We start from the raw sequence: 23,070 nt of genomic DNA, 5'->3' as shown, positions 1-23,070 counted from the left end.
ACTTTAAATCGGTTGATTTTAAAACTTATGTTGCCATTTCTATTGTTAGTAAAAATAAAACCTCAGTGTTTCACTGCGATTTAAATCCGAAACCTCCAGGTTTCTTAGCTGTCAAAGGATATAGTGAAATGACATCTGTCAAACTCTTCAAGCACAGAGTATTTTTGCTTCAGAAAACTATAAAGGAGAAAAACCCAGCTCATAATCAGTAGTAATTTGGCAATAGCCCAAAAGATATTCACTACAAAAATGAATTGAATTTGTGCCTTTTAAAATGAATCAACAAATGACGAAAATGTATTTAAAAGGAAAAAATATGTACAGAACTAAAAAAACCACATTGCTGAACAAATTGCCACTTGACACCAACAGCCTGTCATTTTCAACAAAAAGAAAACACCTTTTTTTTTTTCAGTTATAACAAGACTTACTTATCACAGTTTGACTGCACTCAGAAAAAGTTGAAAGCATAAGAATATAGAAGAAAAATACTGTTTATGCTACAGATGTATGTAAGAGATATATCAAGGTAATCATCACAGGAGTAAGAATTCAATAAATTCAAATGGTAGATTCGGTCAAAATAACTGCAAAAATACTAATATCAGTTAAGGTATATCAATATCGTGTAATGATAGATAAACCCCTAGACCAGAAGTTTCAAATGGAATAGCTGATTGACTTTACGAATACTCCAGCTGTATTTTCTCCATGACTTGTACAGCGGCAGTTTTGAGGGAATGCCAAAGCATAACCTCTTAAAAATAGTGAAGATGTTTCTTGATTGCAACAATTCTAGAACTGCAATTCATGCATGCCTGGAAAGAAATGAACCACTTCTATTAATCTACTTCTATACAGACTAGGGCATTGTACTGAAGAGAAGCCAGACAAATGTCAGTATCTTGGGGGATGTCTGCATTTGTTTTACAGTTGCGGTTTTAAGACTTCTCTGTGATTTTGCCCCTTTACTTTTTCTATACTCAAATCACCAAAATTACATTTCTGCATTAATACACTTTGTCTCTTGTCTCTGAATCCATATTACTGACAACCCCCAATTTGACTATGTCAATTGGTTTAAAAGTTCATCAGTTTTCCTCATATTCTGTCATTTAAAAATAAAAATAAATTTTACGCGAACCTCTGCTGGTGGGTCCACTGGTCCTAAAAGAGCCAGGGAATTGTAACAATTAATATTGTGCCCGCATCACTAAAAGAAAAATAATGCTCCAATATGGTCTGTCACTGTCCTAGTACAACCCAGAAACTTCATTCCTTGAAAGCTAGGCACAATCCTTGCCATGCTAGTAAATTCCATAACCATAAACTCCTAGGTTTATTCAGTATTCATGGCCACCAATTTTATTTTCTTGCTTGTCCTGCATAGCCACCATTGCTCACTGCATCATATCTAGAAATTTAGAGAGAGTTTACAGGGCATGTCATAATGTCTTTCTCAGTGCAGACGCTTAAGTATACTGTCACATTACAGACATTAGGCTTGCAAGAAGAGCTCACAATAGATACGCGTCTGAACATAGCTATATCTACACAAAGCCAGCACACTTACCTGAAAAAAAACCCCGAGAAAAACAACAAAACAAACCCCACCCCAACAGCTTCTTTTTTTTTTTTTTTTTTTTTTTTTTAAGGTATTAGGGAAAGACAGCACCTCAAACCCAATAGCAAGCATCCAGGGTTAAAAGAAGTTCTCCATTTGCTTGATAATATACTGTGGACTACAGAAAACCAACAAACCACAAACCAAACCAACCAACCAACCAACCAAAGAAACTGAAACAAAACCCACATGGGAATGGGGAAGAATTTCTATAAGGTTGTGTGGAACCTCACTGATTTAACTCCTAGAAATCTTCCTCTAAATTTTCAATCTATGTTGCTCCTGAATGGTCATTGCAACACAGACTGAGACTGGGCGTATATACTGTATTTGTTCTTGTGATAAGGTCACATTGTATCTCAAAATCTTTCCCTTTTTTTATCTCCTGTAAGTATTTAAAAGACAACAGTAAGATCTTTTTAACCTTTATTATGCTGGATTAAATAAACTCAATTTCCCCAAAATGCTTCATTTTTCTTCACAGTATTCTGTTCTTCCGTTTAATCTCCTTATACATTGAGCAAACTTTATGTCAAGTCTCAATGTGTTAGCAACCCAAGAGTTTTGCATTTCTCTGTTTCTAAAGCAACTCACAGTTTCAAGATTCTTGATAATAATAATAAAAAAGTTAAAATTCGCTTAACAGCAATAACTTTCACATGGTTTTCAGAGAGGCTGAAACTAAGACCTTAGCATGGTAGCAAATTCACATGGTCTGAAGAAGAATTTTCACTTTAGAGTCTGTCTTAAGTCTGAGTTACAGACCACTTTTCATGTTATTTATTTAGCCACGACTTGTCATAAGTTTACTTCCACTGAAACAATTCTGATGGTAACTGAGACAATTTGAAAATGTTTCCTGCTAACCACCAAAGTCACAAGACTCTGCCCACTACAGCAGATGTCAGAAAGAGATACAGTGACAGCAGTTGGCTTCCTTCTCTCCTTGAAGAGGGATAATTCTTCTTTAAAGACTTGTTACTCCATGCTTTTAATTAGGGAACTGGAATATCAGAGACTGGTTTGCTCTTCAAAATATTTCAATAGAGCTTCAGAATTGAACAGATTTCTACAGCTGTTATAGATGTTGGGAACATTGCTTGTAGTGATGGGAACAGCTAGATGATAACAAAAGCATATGGAGGAATTTTGTTTTTCTACAAAATATACTCATTAGCAGATGAGGACTACCAAAAATCGGAGGCTCCTCAGATGACTAATTCGCTGAAATCCTAACAGAAATATGGGGACAACAGCCCCTCTAGAGCTCAGACTTGCCAGTGGCTGACTTGAAGACATTAAGGAAACTGAGGGCCTAGAATCTGGAGGAACTTCAGTAAAAACTCATAGGCTCCCAGCTTGCACACTCAGTGGGCTGGTATCACAGCTTTCAGGTTTTCTGGGGAGGACCGAAGTGTTCCGTATCTTTAGAGACCTATTTGAAAACAGAATAGCATCTTACTGTGCTTAATTCCATAATTAAGAAAGCTAAGTACCAGAAAAATGTGCTACTTTTCATCACATGGACTTTTAGACTGCACAGAAAAAAAATATATCAGCTCATTATATCAAAACCAAAATGATATGGTTATTTCAAAACACTTCCTGGTACAACTCTGACAAAACCTGTGCCTCACATTGTTCAGTCCAATATAAAACCAGCTCAGCTTTGAACATTGCTTCCTCCTCCTTTCCAAGAAATTATTGACTCTATGCTCAGCAGACCTTTTGCAACGTGTACAGCATTACTGTCCTTTGATCTGCCCCTGGAGGTCAAGATGATAGGAAACTAAGTACTTCCTTCTGTATACTTAGAGACTCCATGCTGGAAAAAATGTTGCTATCATGAAACTTTGGGTTCCTAAATAATTCAAGGTCAAGCAGCTCTGATTCTTGAAGATTTTTGACTGAGTCAAAACCACTTGAGTGGTTCTTTCCCACTGAAGTCATGGAAAATAATAGGTGTTAGTAGAGGTATTATTGCATTAACCAAAGTGGCCTGATTTGTGACCATAAACTCAGTGCATACATCCCTATACACCATGAGGTTGTTAAAAGTTTAGGCATTGTCTTGTCCCATAGAAACCATTGCCACTAAACAGAGAAGGCAGATCATAGCATCTTCAAATCAGAGACTGTCTTGAGTTGGAATGGACCCACAAGGATCACAGAATCATAGGGTCCAACTCCTGTCCCTGCATATGACAACCCCACAGTTCACACCATGTGTCTGAGGGCATTGTCTAGTCTCTTCTTGAACAATGTCAGGCTTGAGGTCGTGACACCTCCCTGGGGAGCCTGTTCCAGTGCTCCACCACCCTCTGGGTGAAGAACCTTTGTTGATGAGAAGGTCTACAGTAGACACCTACTACAATACCACCTGTGTCAGTTTGCCCTTTGGTCTCTGCCCACAAGCTCCCCACTGTTTTTGTCACTTCACCCAAGGCTCCATCCACTCAAAACATGTTTTTGCATAGAGCATAACCTTAAGGTAAGGTACCTCATACCTCTCATCTTGTTAGAACCTTAAGGTACTTATATAAAGAACTGGGTTCAAGGTTAATGGGTTGAATCATGGTTGTTACAGAAGAAAAGGGTGAATGGGCCAGACATGCTGAATTTTCTTAGGTTTGCCCTTTTTTGGTGAAAGAATACTGAAGTTACGATTTGCTGTCACTCTTCAAATATACCTGCACCATAGTATTTCTACAGAAGGAATAAGATCTTTTTTCATTAGAGAATACAGGGAACACATGTGTAGGCAAATGGAAAAAGTTTCTGTAGAACAGATTACTGTGCTGTTGAAATATAATTAAAATGTTTTTATTTGGTTATTAAACATGTTATAGAGTCATTATTAGTTATACACATTAGAAATTAAAGTCTTTATTTTGAACTATTTATCTAATAATCTGTTAAAATGATCCTAGAAAGTCACAGATTTTCTATGTATGTGTTTTTAAATTTAAATTAATAAACAAAAGTCTGTCAATCCATATTTTGTGATGAGATGTACATATAAATGTTTGCAGTACTTGATCCAAAATCCACAATCCACGTAATTCATGACCTTACACACTATTAACCTACCTCCTTCACAATTCTTGAATTTTGTTTCACTGTATTTAAGTTAGATTATATGATTATTATTATATGATATGATAATCTTAAGATATAATTTTAAAATGCACAGTTTAAAACATCACTAAACAGATAGAAATATTATGATTAAAAAATTACTCATTCTTTTTAAAAACTTTTTTTTTTTTTTCAGGGAAAATATACCCTAGGGCACAGATATGTATAACTGCATTTTCAAACAAGAAATCAGTGCACTTTAATAGTGCAGAGTTCAGTGTCTCGCAAGTAACTACCTGTCATTATGTACCATGATGCTAAAGTCTGTTCTCAACTCATTCATTATACCATGTAGCTGTTCAAATCACAGACTGCTTGACATCCAGCTTTACAATATCCTGAGGTTTAGCTGGTATTTACCTCTTATTTGCAATGGCATGATAATTATTACTTTAGTAAGTGCCTATAGCAAAACTTGGTAAAAGAATGTTTCACATCTTGACTTAATAAAAATTTCACAGTTATTTTTTACTCAATTTTCCAAGTTTAGCTGAAAATCTCTGGTCTTTATACCATCTGCATGCTGTCGAAGATAAGTAATGGAAGAAAGAGATGTGCAATACTCCCAACACCTCCCAAAGTAAAATAAAAAAACCCAACCAACCAAACAACCACCACCACCATCAACAACCAAAAAAACCCAACAAAAACCAAACCAAACCAAAACCAAAACAAAAAACAAAAAACCCCAACTCATGAAAAAAACTACCAACCCCCCAAAAATGTAAATCCCAAACTCCTAATTTCCTGTTTACAACAGAGACCTTCAAGCTAAGGATTTCTATCTGGTGTTTTAAGTTAATTCATCTGAGCAATACTTTGATGTGTAACTTGATTTCTTCAAGCTAGAGATGCAGTACCAATTGCTTACCTGACTCACACGCAAATGTCTTTGACGTCTCATCATGAAAGATAATTGCCACTGCATGCTTCTTTGTCTCTCGAGGCAACCTCGTTATGTTTTTGATGTTGTGCAGCTCAGTTACCTTAAAATAAAGAAAAGTATTTTAGGTCAGAGTATAAATACTACAAATAACAATATTAACCATAACTATTCAATTTTTACTATAATGTATGGTTTTGCCCCTAAGGCTATTTACATTTATAAGTTTTTTAATTGATAAAACTACATAAATAAGTAGAGTCTAAAGCTGCGAAACTTTCTATAAAATGTATCAAAAAGTGAATGGTCTACTTCTCTAAAAAAATTCTACTTGAAAATAATTATTACGTTGACAAGAAGACAGTCTTATTATTATCCTATAATATATTTTTCCATTTCTATATTCATGTAACTTTTATCAGTTTCAGAGTCTACATCAAACACATAACCTAATGTAGGAACAGCAGTGTCTTATTAGTTAAGGGGAATAACTCAATTATCATGCCAATTAGTATCACTACATCTGTAAAGACAGATTCTCATCTATCTTTAAAGCGTAATTGTCACTACCACAAGAACTCCGAACTCCCAATTTTATTTTATTTTTCAAATATTAGAAAAGCTTGCCAACAACAAAAAACAGTCTTGTTGCAAATTTACAGCATAAACAATTCAATATATTTCCATTTTCCTTCAATGCAAGTAGACAACTATAATTAATACAAATGGCAGAAAAATGTTATTACAACCAGGGCTTGTAGCACAGCCTATATTAAACTACTTAAGATTTCACATTATAAAATATTTTCTGAGTTTCTTGGAACTCTGGGCAAACTTTATCTGTTTATAGTTAGCTTTTCTTGACGGGACGTCTGCCTTGGGCAGAATTCATTTTTTTAAAATGTCATCCATATGAGTTTGGCCATCTACGACTAGAGACAAATGGACTGAATGTGGGTGGTTTGTTTTGTTTTGCAATTCTTATGCTTCCTGTGCATAATGCTCTAGCATTCCTTTTCATACGCTGGAAAGAATGTTTTTAAGAGATAAAAATTTTATATGATGCATTAAAAAAAAATGGATCATGTTGGGGAAAAGATATGCAAAAGAACATTGAGAGCACATGAGAAGTGAGAGCCATCAAGAAGCCAGGGAAAGAAACCAAGATAAAGCATGAAGTGGAATGTGTAGGTGCCGATGACAAACCTCAGACCAGAACCGGAGACTGCTATGGGGTCTCTCTTGACAGCCTTCAGCAAAACTCACTGCAGTTTGTCAATATCTTTGCTGTAACAGGTGAGCCGAAACTGAATGTGATACTCTAGGTATGGTCTAATGAATGTTGAACAGAGGGGGATAATTTCTCCCTGTATTGAGTGGCAATGGTCCTGGTCATACAGTCCATGAAGCTGTTGGCCATCTTTCATGGCTGATGCACCAAGACCCTGAGCCCTTCCCCCAGAGGTGGTCCCACCCTGTCCATCCCAAGCCTGTGCCATCACAGGGGCTCCTCTGTCCCAGGGTCAGCACCTGGCACTTGCTTTTACTCAGTTTTACAAGGTCTCTGTCAGCACATTTCTCCAGCCCATTCAGGTCTCTGGAAGTCAGCCTGACTACTGAAAACATATTGATTGATCCTTCCCAATTTGCTGTCTGCACAGTTGGTAAGTGCATGCTCCATTACCTGCTCCATGTCCCTGATAACAATACTAACCAAGAGAGGTTCCAGAATAGACCCTCGCAGTTTTGCACTTGCCACCAACCTCCAGGTATAGTATAATCCATTAACCATGACCTTCTTGGTCTCACTAGCTGACCAGGTTTTCATCATCTAGACATACACCCACATAGATGATAACATCTCAACTTGGATAAAAGAATATCGTGGAAGACAATGTCAAAAGAGTTGCTAAAGTTGAGTACCAAGTGACATAGAAAAATCATAGACAACTATCAGAATGGTCAGGCATGATTTACCCTTGTTAAATCCATGCTGCCCTTCCCAATTACTATCTTCTCCTTCACATGCACAAGAATGTTTTACGAGGACTCACTCCATGGCTTTTCCCATGGGCTGAAACTAGCCAACAAGACCTGTAGTTTCCCAGGTTGATCTTTTGGCTCTTTTTTTGGACACAGTTACAACATTTGTCTTGCCATTTGGTTCCTAACCCCTTACAATTTTATTTTTGGTTATGCATTTTCAGGGCTTTGCAAGAATCCATTTATTTCTCTATTTTTTTGCTTGAGGGAAAGAGAAAGGTTGAAGAGCACAAATACCAATGTTCCATTAAAGGAATGTTAAGGTTAATTTTCCCTGATCTAATGATGGTGAATGATCTAGTATGTCAGAGGCCTCCTATGGCTTACCCAAATCACTAATCTCAAGGAAATCCCATAAAAAGGAAAAGAGATCATTAGTAGACAGAGGAGAGAGAAGACTCTAGAATTCTAAACCTGAGGGAATAATACCAAATCCAGAAGTCGTCACTGAATTCTGAAGACCCAGAATGGCCCAAAGTAGGAGACAAGGAAGATATGGGTCTACTAGTCCTGCTAAACAAGAAGAGGCTATGAGAGTAAAAGATTTAAAAGAGATTTGGGACCAAAAAAAAAAAAAAATCCAGGTTATTCTTAAAAATAATTTATATTTTTAAAATAATTTAAAGAAGCACATAGCTTTCTTCACCAAGGTTCAAAAATATAACTGACAGTGCAATAGGAAAGGGAAAACAGCAATAGGAAGAAAAAGCCTCAATCATTCTAACACAAGCAAATGAAACAGAAAGTGGTGTTTTTATGTGTGTGTGCATGTGTGTCTGTGCACACCATGCAGAAAACAAACCTTAAATCTTGTAATGTTAAAAAAAGGAAATTTGTCTCTCTGGAATAGCAGGAAAGGAAACAGAAATGCTTTGAATAGTGACAACAAGGCATATCAAGCCTTCTTCCAGTCTCTCTGAGAGCATAGAGATCTATTATTTTCTTTATCGTTTGGGCATTACAGATTAATGAAAGATCCTGCAGTGCTGATAAATTTGATAATAGATACAAACAAACTACATTCCTGACATCAAAACTATGCAACTTTAACAGTAATTTTTGTTCAAAACATAACTACAGACAATTGGGGAAGCACACCTAGCCATCTATAAAAGTGATTTTATGGGTCCTCTTGTTGATCAGTACATTAAGCCCATTTTATATAATATATTGACAGAACTTTTTATTATGCTAGATCATTCACAGTAAGGAATATTGTCAGCACAAAATGGGCAAATGAAGGATTTTTATTTTGTTTGCTGGTGGGAATTTAATGTCTGAAAGTGATAATGAAAACATCAAATTCTGAAATCCTGCTTTTCTGTATCCATATGAAAGATTTGGTTGAACAAGGCAAGTGAAGAAAACCAGCCCCATGCAGGGGAAAATGGGCTTTGTTTTAAACACATTTTAACTTTTCTTTGTCTCTGGAGTCATGCTGCCTCCCTAGACAGCACAGAACTTCTAACAACTCCCATGTGACAGGCAGAGAATTGCATGGATTGCCTCTTCCAAAGCCTGACTTTTACTTTCTTTATTTAAAGCAAGGCTTTTTGAGCTATGTATAGTTTCACATAGAAGTCACATTCCTTTTGTGTACATCTTTCCACAAAAATTGACATATTTCAAACTATCATGAGATACAGTGAGATCTCTCTTTTCTTGTCAAGTGCCTTAATGTTTTAACATGGGTAGACAAAATATTTCTGCCAGTTCAAAAAAAAAGATAATTAAAAACCAAAACCAAAATTGTACCTTTTACCTTGAAATGCTTTGTTTTACAAGTAGTGAATGTTTTCCTGGAAATTATACTGTTTTAGTCATAACAGGGAATTGATACAGATGTTAGTTAGGAAAAATAACTAATTTTACTGGGCAAACTAACAGAAAAAAGAGAAGAAAAAAGTAACTGAGTTTTAGCCCTCAATCCTGTCACTGCATCTCAGAAAGTGGCAGATTTCACAGCATCACAGAGTGGTTGAGGTTGGAATGGATCTCTTGAGGTTACCTGGTCCAACTCCCCCTGTTCAAGTAAAGTCACCTAGAACCAGTTTCCTGGTATCATGTCCTGACGGCTTTTAAATATCTCCAGCACACGATGTCTCTGGGCAACCTGTGCCAGTGCTCAGTCACTCTCAAAGTGAAAAAATGTTGCCTGATGTTTAGAAGGAACCTCCTGTGTTTGTTCATTGCCTCTGGTCCTGTCACTGTGCACCAATAAAAAGAACCTGGCTCTACCTTATCTAAACTCTTGAGCTGTAGAAAATACACTCACTGATGAGTATATAATGAATAAGCCTTTTCATCTCCAGTCTAAACAGTCTCAGCTCGGTCAGCCTTTCCTCACAGGAGAGATCCCCTGATCACGTCTGTGACCCTTCACTCAACTCTCCAGTATGTCCATGTTACTTCTGTACTGGGAGCCCAGAACTGGACTTAGCACTCCAGGTGTGGCTGAATCAGTGCTGAGTAGAGGGGGAAGGATCACTTCTTTCAGCCTGCTGGTGATGCTCCTCCTAATGCAGCCCAGGGTACCGTTAGCTTTCTTTTCACAAGAAAACATTGCTGGCTCACGTACACCAAACCACACACAAGTTGAAGAAGCAGTTTTACCTGTTGTGCAAGTCAACAGGTTGATAGAAAAAAAATGCACCAGTTAACATCTCAGAAACCCAAGTTGATGTTAATAGCAAGGGAGGCCATATTATCAAATAAGCGCCTCAGTATTTATATTGGTTATGTAATTTTTAATATCAAATAGATATATGAATTTTTGCTTCCATGTTCATTTATTGAAACTGTACTCTATGTTTTCCTCCACAATCAGAGCAGAAAGATAGAAGCCAGAGTAAAAATACTGTGAAAGTCTATCCTCCCACTGCCAGAGAGAATTGAAGTTAATCAATTTCTGAATTCTGGGTTTAATGTCAATGAAGTATGAGTCATTTCTCTACTCACTGAACATTTGCAATTAAAAAATAAACACCTGAGAATTTATATTATTTTGTACGAAGGAAAAAATGAACTTTGCCTTGGCAACCACACTGCTTTATCTCAGTGATTTTTAAAAGTATGTTTTAAATTTTTATCTATTATTTCTTTAAAATAGAAAAAATACATAAATGAAGCTTTTTTTAAGACAAAAAATGTATCAAAGCTATGAAAAAGACAAAAATATCCTAAAAAAGTCGTAAGTTTTTTGAAATAATTTAAAACATCTCTTTGCAAACTTCAAGAAGGTTTTAGAAGACTAATCAAATTGAAAATTTATCAAAAAGTAGTATGTTAGGCAAAACTACTTTTAAAAGCAAGGAATATTGTACCAAAATTTGCTCCCTGTGGTATCATAAATGACTTATTGACAAAGTGTAGTATAATTCATTTAAAACATGGCTGTTCTTCACAAGAACAAAATAGCATTCTGTAACTTCCTAGACCATTGGTAATATTGTAACAGTAAGAGTAAAAGAATAAAGGGAAAATGTAATGAAATTTACTTGATCTGCACAAAAATTTTTGGGGTGAATATCAGATTGTTCACCAAAACACAAAACTTCTTTACAGAGGAACATCAAGCACTGAACAAGTATGTAAATGTTTTCTGTCACCATTGCTCATACACCTAGAGCACTGAAGAATTCCCCAAAGATTGTTTCACTTGCCATCTTCATCATTTTTATTTATCTTGTTCTGCAGATGGGCCCAAAACTTACATGTGTTTTGTGTTATTATAGTATCTCATCTAAAAAGAGCACCACTTTCAGAGTTTCTACTTGCTTCCTTTAGGTAAATGTTATATAGGAATAATAACATCAATAATCACCAGCACCTTGACACCTCGTAACTGCTGTCTGGTCACGTCTGGGTGGACCAACCATTAAGAAAAAAAAGCAGGGGGTGGGAGGGGCAAAAAAAAGCTGTCTGATGCTCTGTATTGAGACTATATTTAAAAATGTTTCTATATTTTTTTATTTTAAAAAATGAAATAAATAAAATAAATAGGTACAATACAGAACATGGCATCAACCTTAAGAGGAAGAGGAAAAGTTGGAAAGGACTCCTCTGAAGGAACCAACAGTTAACAAACTGCACATTACATGGTCAAAAAGACAGAGGATCAGAGGAAGAAGAGAGCTTATGCCCCCATTTAGGGGAAAAAAAAATACAAACCCCTCAGTTTTCTTGAAGATTTTCCTTATCTTATGTCTTACAACAATCATTTGTACCCAGAGAGGTTCAAAGGAACTTGAAGTCAACTTTCTATACAAAGATCCTAAATTTGATGTGAATACCAAATTGCTTCCATTCCCTGCTGTGTCAGAATGCCCAAGTACTGCCTGATGCCAGGGGACTGAGCTACAAGAAAAACTAAAGGATTGCTCTAAATTAGTTTTCACGCATTTCTGTGCCAACAGACTTGGAAAAGAAGTGAAAAACATCGTGACAGGTTTCAGAAGTCTAACCTCACTTCTCCCCAGCTAAAACAATTGCTGTTTGATTTCAGAAAATTCATGCTGCATGTTCTTAGTAAATAATTCAAGTGCAGCAAAATTACTAATATACGATTGTCTGCAGTAGCAGGTAGCAATCGCCTAAATCCAAGTAAGATACACAGGCACAAGCTGATGGTCAAAGAAATTGTTCAGGAGTGTTAAATGGAAACTATGACCAGTAGATTCATTCACTAAAGTAGACAGTTCCCTCTGGCTATCCAGAAGAGATAGGATAATAGATTACTAGTCATAAGCTTCAGATCCCTCTAAAAGTGCTTTAGCCCTTACCTGTCTTGACATGATATTTCAGAACTCCCCCACCCTCCCAGTCTGAGCACTGGCTGTAACTACTTATCCATGCCAAGAGCTTATTTTTACATCAGAAAAATCACACATTTTTTCTGTCTAGGAGGCTATTACCCATGTTATAGCAACCTATAGTCTTCTTTTTGAGTGTAAAATAAAGGCATCATAGAATCATTTTGGTTGGAAGAGACTCTTAAGATCATTGAGTCCAACCATAAATAATTACAAGAGCATACTTCCATTATGTTAGAAAAAACTTTGATGTGATAAAGGCTCAGATTATCTGGGATTTGTTTCTTTCTAACGGTCAAGATAATTTGACATATTTCTTATTACTTTTTTTTTTTGGAAGGAGTTTAGGAACAGTTCAACACACTTTCTCTTGAATTCATCAAACTTCATCACTGACCTACATTGGATATGTATTTGTTTGCTTATTGTACTAAAAATCTGTTCTAGTCAGGGAGCTGAACATCTGGGATCTGCATTAACCACTTTTGTGTTACATGGACATGTAAAGACTATATGTGCATGACAAATTTAGGGCTCTGGTGCTCAAATTTCACATTTAAATAGATCAAATAACTCTTCCACAATTATATAAAAATTACTTCCAAATCACATATTACACATACATCGCTACCCAAAAAAAAAAAAAAAAAAAAAAAAAAAAAAAAAAAAAAAAATCTACTGTAAATAGGAAAGGAGGACCAAGAAAGACTAAAACCACAAAAATCATTCATAAAATCTCAAATATGTGTCTCCCATAAAAAACTGTGAGGGAAACAATTCCTCGATTCCATCTACCGAATGTTATTTCCACTATGCAGAGTCCTGGAAATTGTTTGGGCAAAAGAAAAGGTCTGAATTTACATAAATGGATTTCTGTTTTGCATTGTGCACCACCTTCCTGTCATTTAATTTATGTCTTGCAAAAATAGAAGCAGAAGAGAGACCTACAAAATGTAATTGTTCATCCTCTTATTTCTTAATAATGGCCCATATACTACCATCTGTTGTGTAATACCATGCAAGCAGTAATTTAACAAAGCAAAAGGCAGTGGCAAGGAGCAGGGACACTATTGCGTGATGCCCAGACAGTAGAGAACTACCTCAAACCAGAAGCAGCATGGCAATCATAAGAAATCTATGTACGAAGCAAGAGCTCTGTTAACTATCATAGCAAGAAAAGGGCAAAGGAGGCACCAATATGCTAATGTTACTCTGAATGCTGCTGCCAGTCTGCAAAAGGAGAAAAGGAGGTGCTGGCCCATTGCAAATGAGGAGACTACAGAGAGGAATGTTTCAAAGAAACAAAACATCTCCCTTCAGCTCAGTTTTCAGCCATCCTATCTGCAGTTAGCAGCAGATCCTTTAAATCCAATTGCCACAGAGAAGAAGCTGTAACAGCTTCAGACAGAGCTGTATGTGGTTTTGGCTCTTAAAAAAAGGCAGTGTCCTGCCTGAAAAGCATAAAGACCTTTGGGAATGGGGAAATGGCTGCATTAACAGAAGCACAGGCAGTATCAAGGGAAGTGACTTTTTTCTTTAGATCATTAGATCACATTTACAACACTGTGTCCAGTTTCGGGACCCTGTTGCAATTGATAAACCAGAGCGAGTTCAGCAGAGGTCACCCAGAAAAGCCAGAGCTGGACCACCTGCCCATCCCAGGTTGAGGGATGGTGGCTGCTCCAGCCTGAAGGAGGGACGGCATTGGGGGCACCTAACAACAGCCACCCAGTGCCTGCAGGGAGGTTATCAAGGAGACAGAGACAGGCTCTTCAAAGTTGTGCCTTATGGGAAGAAGAGGGACAATAGGCATAAACTGAGACAAGAGATGTTCAGCCTGCATATGAGAAGTGATGTTTTCATCATGACAAAAGCCCAGCAGTGGGACAGGATGGCCAGTGGCCTCCATCCCTGAAGGTTTTTAAGACCCAACTGGACAAAGCCCCAAGTAACCACACCTGACCTCAGAGCTGGCTCTGCTGTGAGCAGTAGTTGCACAAGAGATATCCTGAGGTCCATTCAAATCTGAATTTACCTGTGAGTCTAAGAAAGGGATGTCAATAGATCTGTAAGGCTATTTGGACCTTTATGGGTATTCAATGTGAAACAGATTTTCCTGACTTCAGCATGTTCTGCACAAGAACAGCACATGACAATCAACAATAGGACTAAGGGATACAAGAGACTGCAAAACAAGACTTGTGGTTAAAAAGTATTAAGATGCAGAAAAAAATGAAAAACCTACTCATTGAAAAAATAATAAAACCTAAACCACAAGAATACAGGAGGAACATAAGAAGGGAGAAGAGAAATCCCAAATTAAGAAAAGTGAAGGCATGGATCATAATCAATTCACAAAGAAAACAGAAGAGTTTTCCTCATCTTTACATGCAGATTTATTGCTGGAAGATGAGCTGTCACGGTAACAAAACTCTCAAGAGTTTTGCCAAGGAGTGGTAAATCAACCTCCACATGATGCCTCTGGGGCAGGTCTCCAGCTTGCTGTTCCAGAGGAATAAGGTTTTAAGAAACTGCTAAGAAACTGCTACTAGGTACATGTTCATTCCTGTAAGCACTAAAGAGAAACCACACCTGTAAGAGCAGTAAGAATCTTAGCTGTTAACTAGAAAAGATAGATAATTAAAAAAAAAAAAAAAAAGGGACAGAATTATATGTTAAAAATAAATCAAGTCAGGGCAAGAAAGTGAAGTTTGCTGACAAGAAATATTCATAGGCCTGATAGCAGAGGGATACTGAATATTTTTTTTTTCTTGCCCTCCAGATAAAATTGAGGTTTAAAAAAAAATGAAAAATTTTAAAATTTTCAGCATTTTTGGAGAATGTAATGACATTCTGTAAATTTAGACTGAATATAAAATACATTTTATTATCTCATAATTTAAATAAATGGAACATAAAGAGAAAAATCTCTATCTTTTCTTGAGTCTTCACTATTTCTAAGTATTGCTAAATATCAGTATTTCTGACATCATATGGGCTACCACCTGGGTACACATATTCATGTTTTGTTCTAATTGTCCCCTTACCACATAAGCAGTTACAAACTCTTCACTTTGCCTCAATGAAATCTAAAAAAAATAAGGATGGGAACCAAACTTATTGATTAGCATTTGTTATTCCACTTTAAATGCTATATTGTTTCACAGTGTCTGTAAACCAAACCTACCAAGGTAGAAAAAGCGTATTAAGTCATACCAGCTACCTTTAACAGGCAAAGAAATGGGGATTTTGCCAAGCCAAGATCCTTTACTTTCTCTCAAACTTCACTGCTCTAAATACCGCCAGGATTGAACTGCTGCCTAATCCATAAAATCAACCAGCCTACTGGGATTATTCTGGTTTCGGCTGGTAGCCTGGTGTTTTAAAGCAATAGTTAAAATCTGGTCAGTTCATGTGTATGTATACCTCTTTCCTTAACAAACATTTTAATTAAGATTTTAATACTGAAAAAAAAAATACTTTCACACTTCAAAGGCTATTTTCATAGACAGTCACTTGTGATACAAAAATCCCAGTTCTCTCCAATCCCTCACTATCCTAAAGAACCTTTGAAATATATTTTCTAACTTGACCTTTCATTTTGATGTGCAAACTGAATATCAGACTACTGTGTTAGTATAGAAATAAAAAAAAAAAAAGGGGAAAAAAACCAGCCTTCTGTAAAAGTGAGTGTTGACAAAATTTTAAAAAAATAATGCCTCAATACTAAAAGGACACTCTAATTTGAACCTGAGGTTCACATTTGAAAAATAACACCACACTAGAGAGATAGCAGACAGGGAGGATGATTCACAACTGAAATAAAATAGGTTTCCCAATTATCTTTCTGAATTACAGCTACAGTAAAAGTATATATATGTATTTTCAATATCATATTTTCAATATTTTCAATATCATTTCCTGTTAGAGTTACTAGGTATGCAAACCGTAGCACTGTGCTTATGCCTGAGAAACTAAATGGGGCATTTCATTACTGTAGTTTAATTATCCAAGTAGAGTAATAAGACAATACTTCACAATGAACATGTAAATGAATTAGATCATTATATGAATTTTAATAGCCTTATGAGGCTACTAAAAGACACTGGACAGTTAGAAACTCTTTCCACATTTAATAGTTTTCACTTTTAACATTCTCAAAGTACATGATTATGCCCAGACCTTTTCTAGTTTTGGCCCAAAGGTATTGCTTAATTAAAAGGAATATATTGGTCTTCAAGTGGAAAGAAAAGGAGAAATGTACTTTTCCAAAACTTCCATTTAAATTTTCCTCATGGTTTATTTAAATTGGTTGACCTGTAATAATTTCCAAACTTATCTTGTTAGATAAGCTCAAGTAGAAATAAGTGTTTATATAACACAGACTACATCTGAAAACAAATTACAAGCAAAGACATGCTTACAAAATGTAACTTTGCTGAATGCAGTAAGTGATGGGTATATAATTTTTCCTGCTAAACTACTAGGTATAACCCTAACTATGAAATCTCTCACTGCATTAACAAACTGGGTCAGGAGTTTTAGAGGATACAAGTAACTGTAGGCTTTCCATGCACATAAATTATTTTGGTTGTATCTATGACGTACATTATGTCAGTGGCTGAGCTCAAGGTTTAACTCCTCTTTCTATACCTTTCAAAATATGAAAGCCTTCAACTTAGTCTGTAGCTCCGTTTGTCCAGATCTTGAAACTGATCAAGAAGCCTTGGGTCAAAATTAGGTGAGAAAGGTTGACTTACTTCCCTTATACCACTCAACTCATGCTTGAGAAGCACCTCATGACACAGGTTTTAAGGGCCTCTCAGATGCTGGGTATCCACTGAACTACGAAGAGCTATATTCAGAAAGAGAGAAATTATATTAGCCAGGAGTGGAGAAGTGACACCATCATCTTTGGGCTTCCCATTCCTGGCTCTTTTCACTTGATCCCAAAAGTGAGGAAGCCACACATAAGCACAGGACTCAGCTGGGGGCTCTGCCCCAGAGCTGGCCGTGGACAACAGTACATTGATACAAGCCTATGCATGTGCATATACAAGCACAACCACAGAAATATCCACTAGAATAAATTTTGGTTTTGAAAAGGATTAAAACAATAAAAGCAAATCCACCACAAATGTACTATTATTTAGAAATCTTTACCCCATTGATTTTTGAAGGGTGTAAATGTCTCTCAGTGTCTTAAAAAATAACCCTCATCACAACCCAACAATATCAAAACTGGGACTTTACTGCTGCTTTTGAAAATGGGGCATTTCATATATTCTGAAGCAAGTATTAATAACACCATATTACTTATGACATTCTTGATGCTCATCAGAAAAATACATCAACTAGATGAAAAGCCTAAATTCAGCACATGCCTATACATGTTAGTACACAAACACTCAAAGTGATTCAGAATTCTTTAGGAGAAAAATGTGAAAGACAGAAAAAAAAGCAATAGAGAGCACTAATTTGAAAAAGAAGAAAAGGAAAGATTCTGAAAAAATAGTACAACCCTTTGTGCTGTTTTTGGCTGGGATAGAGTTAGTTTTCTTCACAGTAGCTAGTATGGGGCTCTGTTTTGCATTTGTGTTGGAAACAGTGTTGATAATACAGGGATATTTTAGTTACTGCTGAGAAGTGCTGACACAGAGTCAAGGCCTCTTCTGCTTCTCACACCACCGCAACAGCAAGTAGACACGGAGCTGGTAGAGGACACAGCTGGGACAGCTGACCCCAACTGACCAAAGGGATATTCCATATCATAGGATGTCATGCTCAGTATATAAATATGGGGGAAGATGAAGGAAGGAGGGGAGGATTGGAGTGATGGCATTTGTCTTCCCAAGTAACCTCTACATGTGACGGAACCCGGCTTTCCTGGAGATGGCTTTCCACCTGTCTGCCAGTGGAAAGTAGAGAATGAATTCCTTATTTTGCTTTGCTTGGGTGTGCAGCTTTTGCTTTACTTATTAAACTGTCTTTATCTCAACGCACGAGTTTTTTCACTTTTACTCTTCTGATTCTCTCCCCTATCATACCAGCAGGGAGTAAGCAAGCAGCTGTGTGGTGCTCAGTTTCTGGCTGGGGTTAAACTACAACACCCTTCTCTAAGGATTTTTTTTTTTTTTTAAAAGAAATAGTATTAATTTTTTGACAAACTTTTTGAAATGTTTTCACTTTATTTACTTCAAAAATTAACTGAAATTTGTTAGCTGATAATTTGAAAATTCTTTTAGCTTAATTGTCATTGCAGATAAATTAATTTTGAATATCTATTATGACAATTACATACAGCTTCATTTTCAACTCTAATGCATTTTTAATAACCTTAATTAGCCAGTGATTTGAATTTCAAATTTCCTTCTATGAAGAAGTAAAAATTAGCTTTGTAACAATTTTCATAATAAATTGCTCTTTATTTATGTTGCAAAGCCTCCCTTACCCTAAGCAAATCAAAACCTTAAGTGAAACTTAGTACTCATAAGACTTACTATATTTCAACTTCCTTTCTTAAGAGAAAGTAAATTACAGTGACAAACCTGTCTGCCCTGCCTGGTACACCATAACATATTTGTACCTTTCTGCTTCCTTTTAAAGTTATTGCACAAGAGACAACACCTCTTCCCGTTTCCACATCAAAATGGTAAACATTCCTCCAGCAATTTAGAGTAGCTTCAAGGGAAAGTGTTAACACTAAGAAAAAAATAATATTCTCATATAACATTTCTTTACTAGTGTTATAAACAGCAGGCTAGATAATTAGGTCTTTAACTTTCATAATGAATTTTTATTATTTAAGTAGTATACTTACTTCCTACACTTGAATAGTGAGAATAGACACACACAATATTGGAAAAACAAAAGAAAACAAAAAAAAATGCAGAGTCAAGCACTGAAGACAGGTAAAGGAAGACTTGAGTATTACTTTCTAGTTCTGTAGGTCTAGTCCACCATTTTCCTGCTGTTTGTATGGCAGTGGACCTTTATGCTTATTGGCACCCCTCCTATTTATATTATGCTAAATATAGTCTTAATTATATGATCATATTTGACTTTTCACAACCATTTTTCACCTTGGTCACAATAAATGATAAGTACCATTCTGTTAAATAGAGACTTCATAATTTTTTTTTTATTCTCATAACTTCATACTGTTTTTCTGACTTAATGATATACTGGTTACACCCTGATTTCTCTCAGATTTTTTTGATAATGGTCATCACATATGTATATTTTACACAGATGGTTTCACAAATATTAATTTCCTTTCACACCTTCCTCACTTCTGTGAGGTGTGGATTTTATTGACAGGGAAGGAACAAAGAAACTGCATGGTGAAAACAAATGAAAGTCAAAAATATGTCCTTTAAACTTTCAATCTGAATTTGATATATCCAGGATTCAGCTTTTCAACAACATTTGCATTAAAAAGGGGAGTTTAGTGCAAATCTCCACAGCAGAACCCAGCTGTTCTGTATCTCTCATGGTTTAACCTGAACTAGCAGTACAACCATGATAGCTGCTCACTCATCCCCCACATAGGGGAGAGAATCAAAAGGGAAGCGAGAAACTTGGATTGCGATAAACAGTTTAATAAAATAACAAAATACTAACACACTACTAGCAAATATATATGTACAAAAGAAATAGAATGGAAAGTAAAAGGTGGTCAATGCAATTCCTCATTAACTCTATCCACACCAAGCAGCCATTCCCAGGAAGCAGCACCTGGTCCTGAACAGTCGATCCTGGAGAGAGAAAAAAAGGAACAAAGGCAAAAAAGGCCCAGAGGCCTCTGCAAAACGGCAGGATGGCAAAGGCTGATCTGAAGGTCCTGAACAGACCTCTCCCGGCTCCAACATAACGGTGAAGATGTGAGAGAGAGTGAGATGAGAAGATACTGATTCTTCTAAATATGAAGCATGACGCTAATGGCATGGAATACTCTTATTGATCAGTCTGGATGTCAGTCAAGCTCTGCCCCATCTATGTGCCCCTTCCTTGCTGCCTCACACCTGTGGGCAAAGAGGCACACTAGGAAGATTAAGTATATTTTCTCCAACACTAGAAATAACTGAAATGTATGCAGGGGAGGGCAGGACACATTTGACATAACGCATGCAGCATAGAGATCTATCAAAAGCTTGTAGTGACTTTAATGACACATTCTTCATAGTTCACAAAAAAGTCTAGGTTGGAAGGGATGCTGGGGAACATCTGGTCCAACCCTGAAAGTAGGGCCTTAGATTAGGTTACACAGGGCCGTGCCAAGCTAGGTCTTCAAGATTTCCAGCGAGGAAATACTGACCTCTGTGGTCAGCCTGCTCTGATATTTAGTTGTTTCCATGGCTATTTTTTTATTTCTCCTTATAGCCAGGAAACTTACCCTGAAGCAACCTTTGCCTTTGCCTCTTGTCCTTTCCCTCTGTATCCTCTAGAAGAGAGCACCTCCGCTTCTCACCTCAGCCACCTCACCAAAAGTGGAAGGCTGTGATTAGAGCTCTGTGTTCACTAGTGCAAACCCAGTTTCTTCAAGCTTTCCGCATACATCAGGTTCTCCAACCTCCAACTTCCTCACTGGCTCGCTGCTGGACCCTCTCATTTTTTTCAGTGTCTCTCTTGAATAGGGGAGTGAGGGGATGAAAACTGGACACAATATTCCAAGTATTGCTTAACAAGCACTTAGTAGGGAGGAGCCTTCCTAGTTGATAGTCCTCGGTCTGCTGCCCATACTCCTGCTGAGGCAGCACAGGACATGGTTGCCTTCATCGCTGCCAGGGCATGAGCCTGTTTCAGGCTTAGCTTGCTGCCCAGGAGGATCTTCTGGGCCTTTCCAGCAGAGCTGCCCTTCAGCAACTCAGTCCCCAGCCTCTTTTGCTGCTTTGGTTATCAGGTCTCAGGTGCAGGCCTTCATGTTTAGCTTTGTGGAGTTCATGGGGCATCCATCCTGAAGATACTCAAAACCCAACTGGACATGTCCATGAGCAACATGAACTGACTGCCACTGCTTTGAGCAGGAGATTGAACTAGATGGACACCAGGCATCACTTTCAAGCTGAATTGTTCTATAGATCAATGACATTTTGGAAGTTTTATAGAATAAAATTATTTTCCTTTTTTTTTTTCTCCCATTCTACTGAAATGTGTAAAAATTCCTGCCCTATCCAATAATATTTTTACAGTAAAAAGTTCAATTTTCCAGCTTGTTTTATCATTTAATATAATGAGAATACAGGCTCCTATTTAGACAGCTGGTTTTTAAAAGCAGAGTATCCTTTTTGCTGCAAAACTGTGCACACACTCAAGTACTACTATGAATTTACTGTAATAAGTGTACATGGATCTTCATATAAGAACCACCACTAACATGTCTGGGACTTGCTTGGTGTTACCAGTAAAGACTAAGATATTATCTTTACTTTTCCCACCATTTATTCCCTCCTTAATACTTAGATTCAGCCACTGATGCCACTGCTGAGGAATTCCAAGCCACCTATTGACATAACTTCTAATTAATACTCTGTGTCTTCAAGGTTTAGAAGGATGAATAGAGACCTGCACAGGAAGAAACCCATAGGGTCATTAAAGCATTTTAGGTCTATGCTTGTAGGAGCTCAAGTCCTGTCAGCTTGTAGATTTCTTTATTACACTGTTAAGGAAAGAAGATGTTATTGCTTTAATATACTTTTTGTTGAAAAAGATTTTGTTTTATTAGTTTGCATGCTGTCCTTTGATGTGCTCAGACTCTATTAACAGCTTTATTACCAGCACAGCTCCAATTATTCCTGCAATTTGCTTCTTGGTTCATAGAATGCTTGCTTTGAACAATTATGCTGTTCATATACTTCTGTATTTTAAGAAGGATCTGATAATTATTTCAAGTCTTTTTGTTTGGTGTACAGAACTGAGCAATTTTACTAACAGTTATTCATTTAAATAGGGTTCATTTTAGTCTCATCAGTCGAGTAATAGCTGCCCATGAAAGTAATGTCCTTTGTAACCTTCCCCTACCAACCAGATGATTTTGCTAGAAGACAAGGTATTATGTGAAAGTTCTGTAAACAAATATTTGAAGAGAATTACATGTCAAAATGGGGAAAAATAAGGATATAGTTTTCAGGAAAATTTAGTGTTCTCTGCTTTGGAAGACTCAGCAAAATAAGGATGTAAAAATCATACAAAATACATTTGGAGACTTCTTTCAATCTCAAAGAACAAAGATCTTTTTTTAAAAAGTTACATTCTCAATTCTTTGTACATAAATATTTGCAAAATATTTTTCAAAACAAACATAGTCACAAACACACACACACATCCACAGGGTTCCTAAGAAAATTCTACATTGAGATCACTCTTTTGAAATTTTCTGAATGAAATCCTGGTCAACAAAATAGAAATACATCTTTAAAGAACAAGGATAAGGGGAGAAGAGGGAAAGGGTAAAATGGTCTACATTTGGGATTGTTCTCAAAGTGAAAATCCATTATCTGTGCAGGTAAGTAGATCTTCATAAGGTATTCATTTTTAGCTTTAATCTAATACGATTTTTTGAGCGAATTCCA

At 36.6% G+C, this 23,070-nt stretch overlaps 1 protein-coding gene across 1 annotated transcript in view; it reads right to left on the bottom strand.

Moving 5' to 3' along the window:
• Positions 1 to 23,070, bottom strand: part of DOK6 (docking protein 6) — a gene marked incomplete at both ends in the record, with an annotated part of 244,232 nt that overhangs the window by 114,142 nt on the left and 107,020 nt on the right. Inside the window, one exon of the mRNA XM_080338878.1 lies at positions 5,634 to 5,748. Within this exon, the coding sequence (XP_080195004.1) occupies positions 5,634 to 5,748 (115 nt within the window). The remainder of the gene's footprint in view (positions 1 to 5,633; positions 5,749 to 23,070) is intronic.

This window comes from Nesoenas mayeri, assembly GCF_963082525.1.
Source record: "Nesoenas mayeri genome assembly, chromosome: 2".
Classification (NCBI taxonomy): Eukaryota; Metazoa; Chordata; class Aves; order Columbiformes; family Columbidae; genus Nesoenas; species Nesoenas mayeri.
This window is presented reverse-complemented; position numbering and strand designations above follow the sequence as displayed.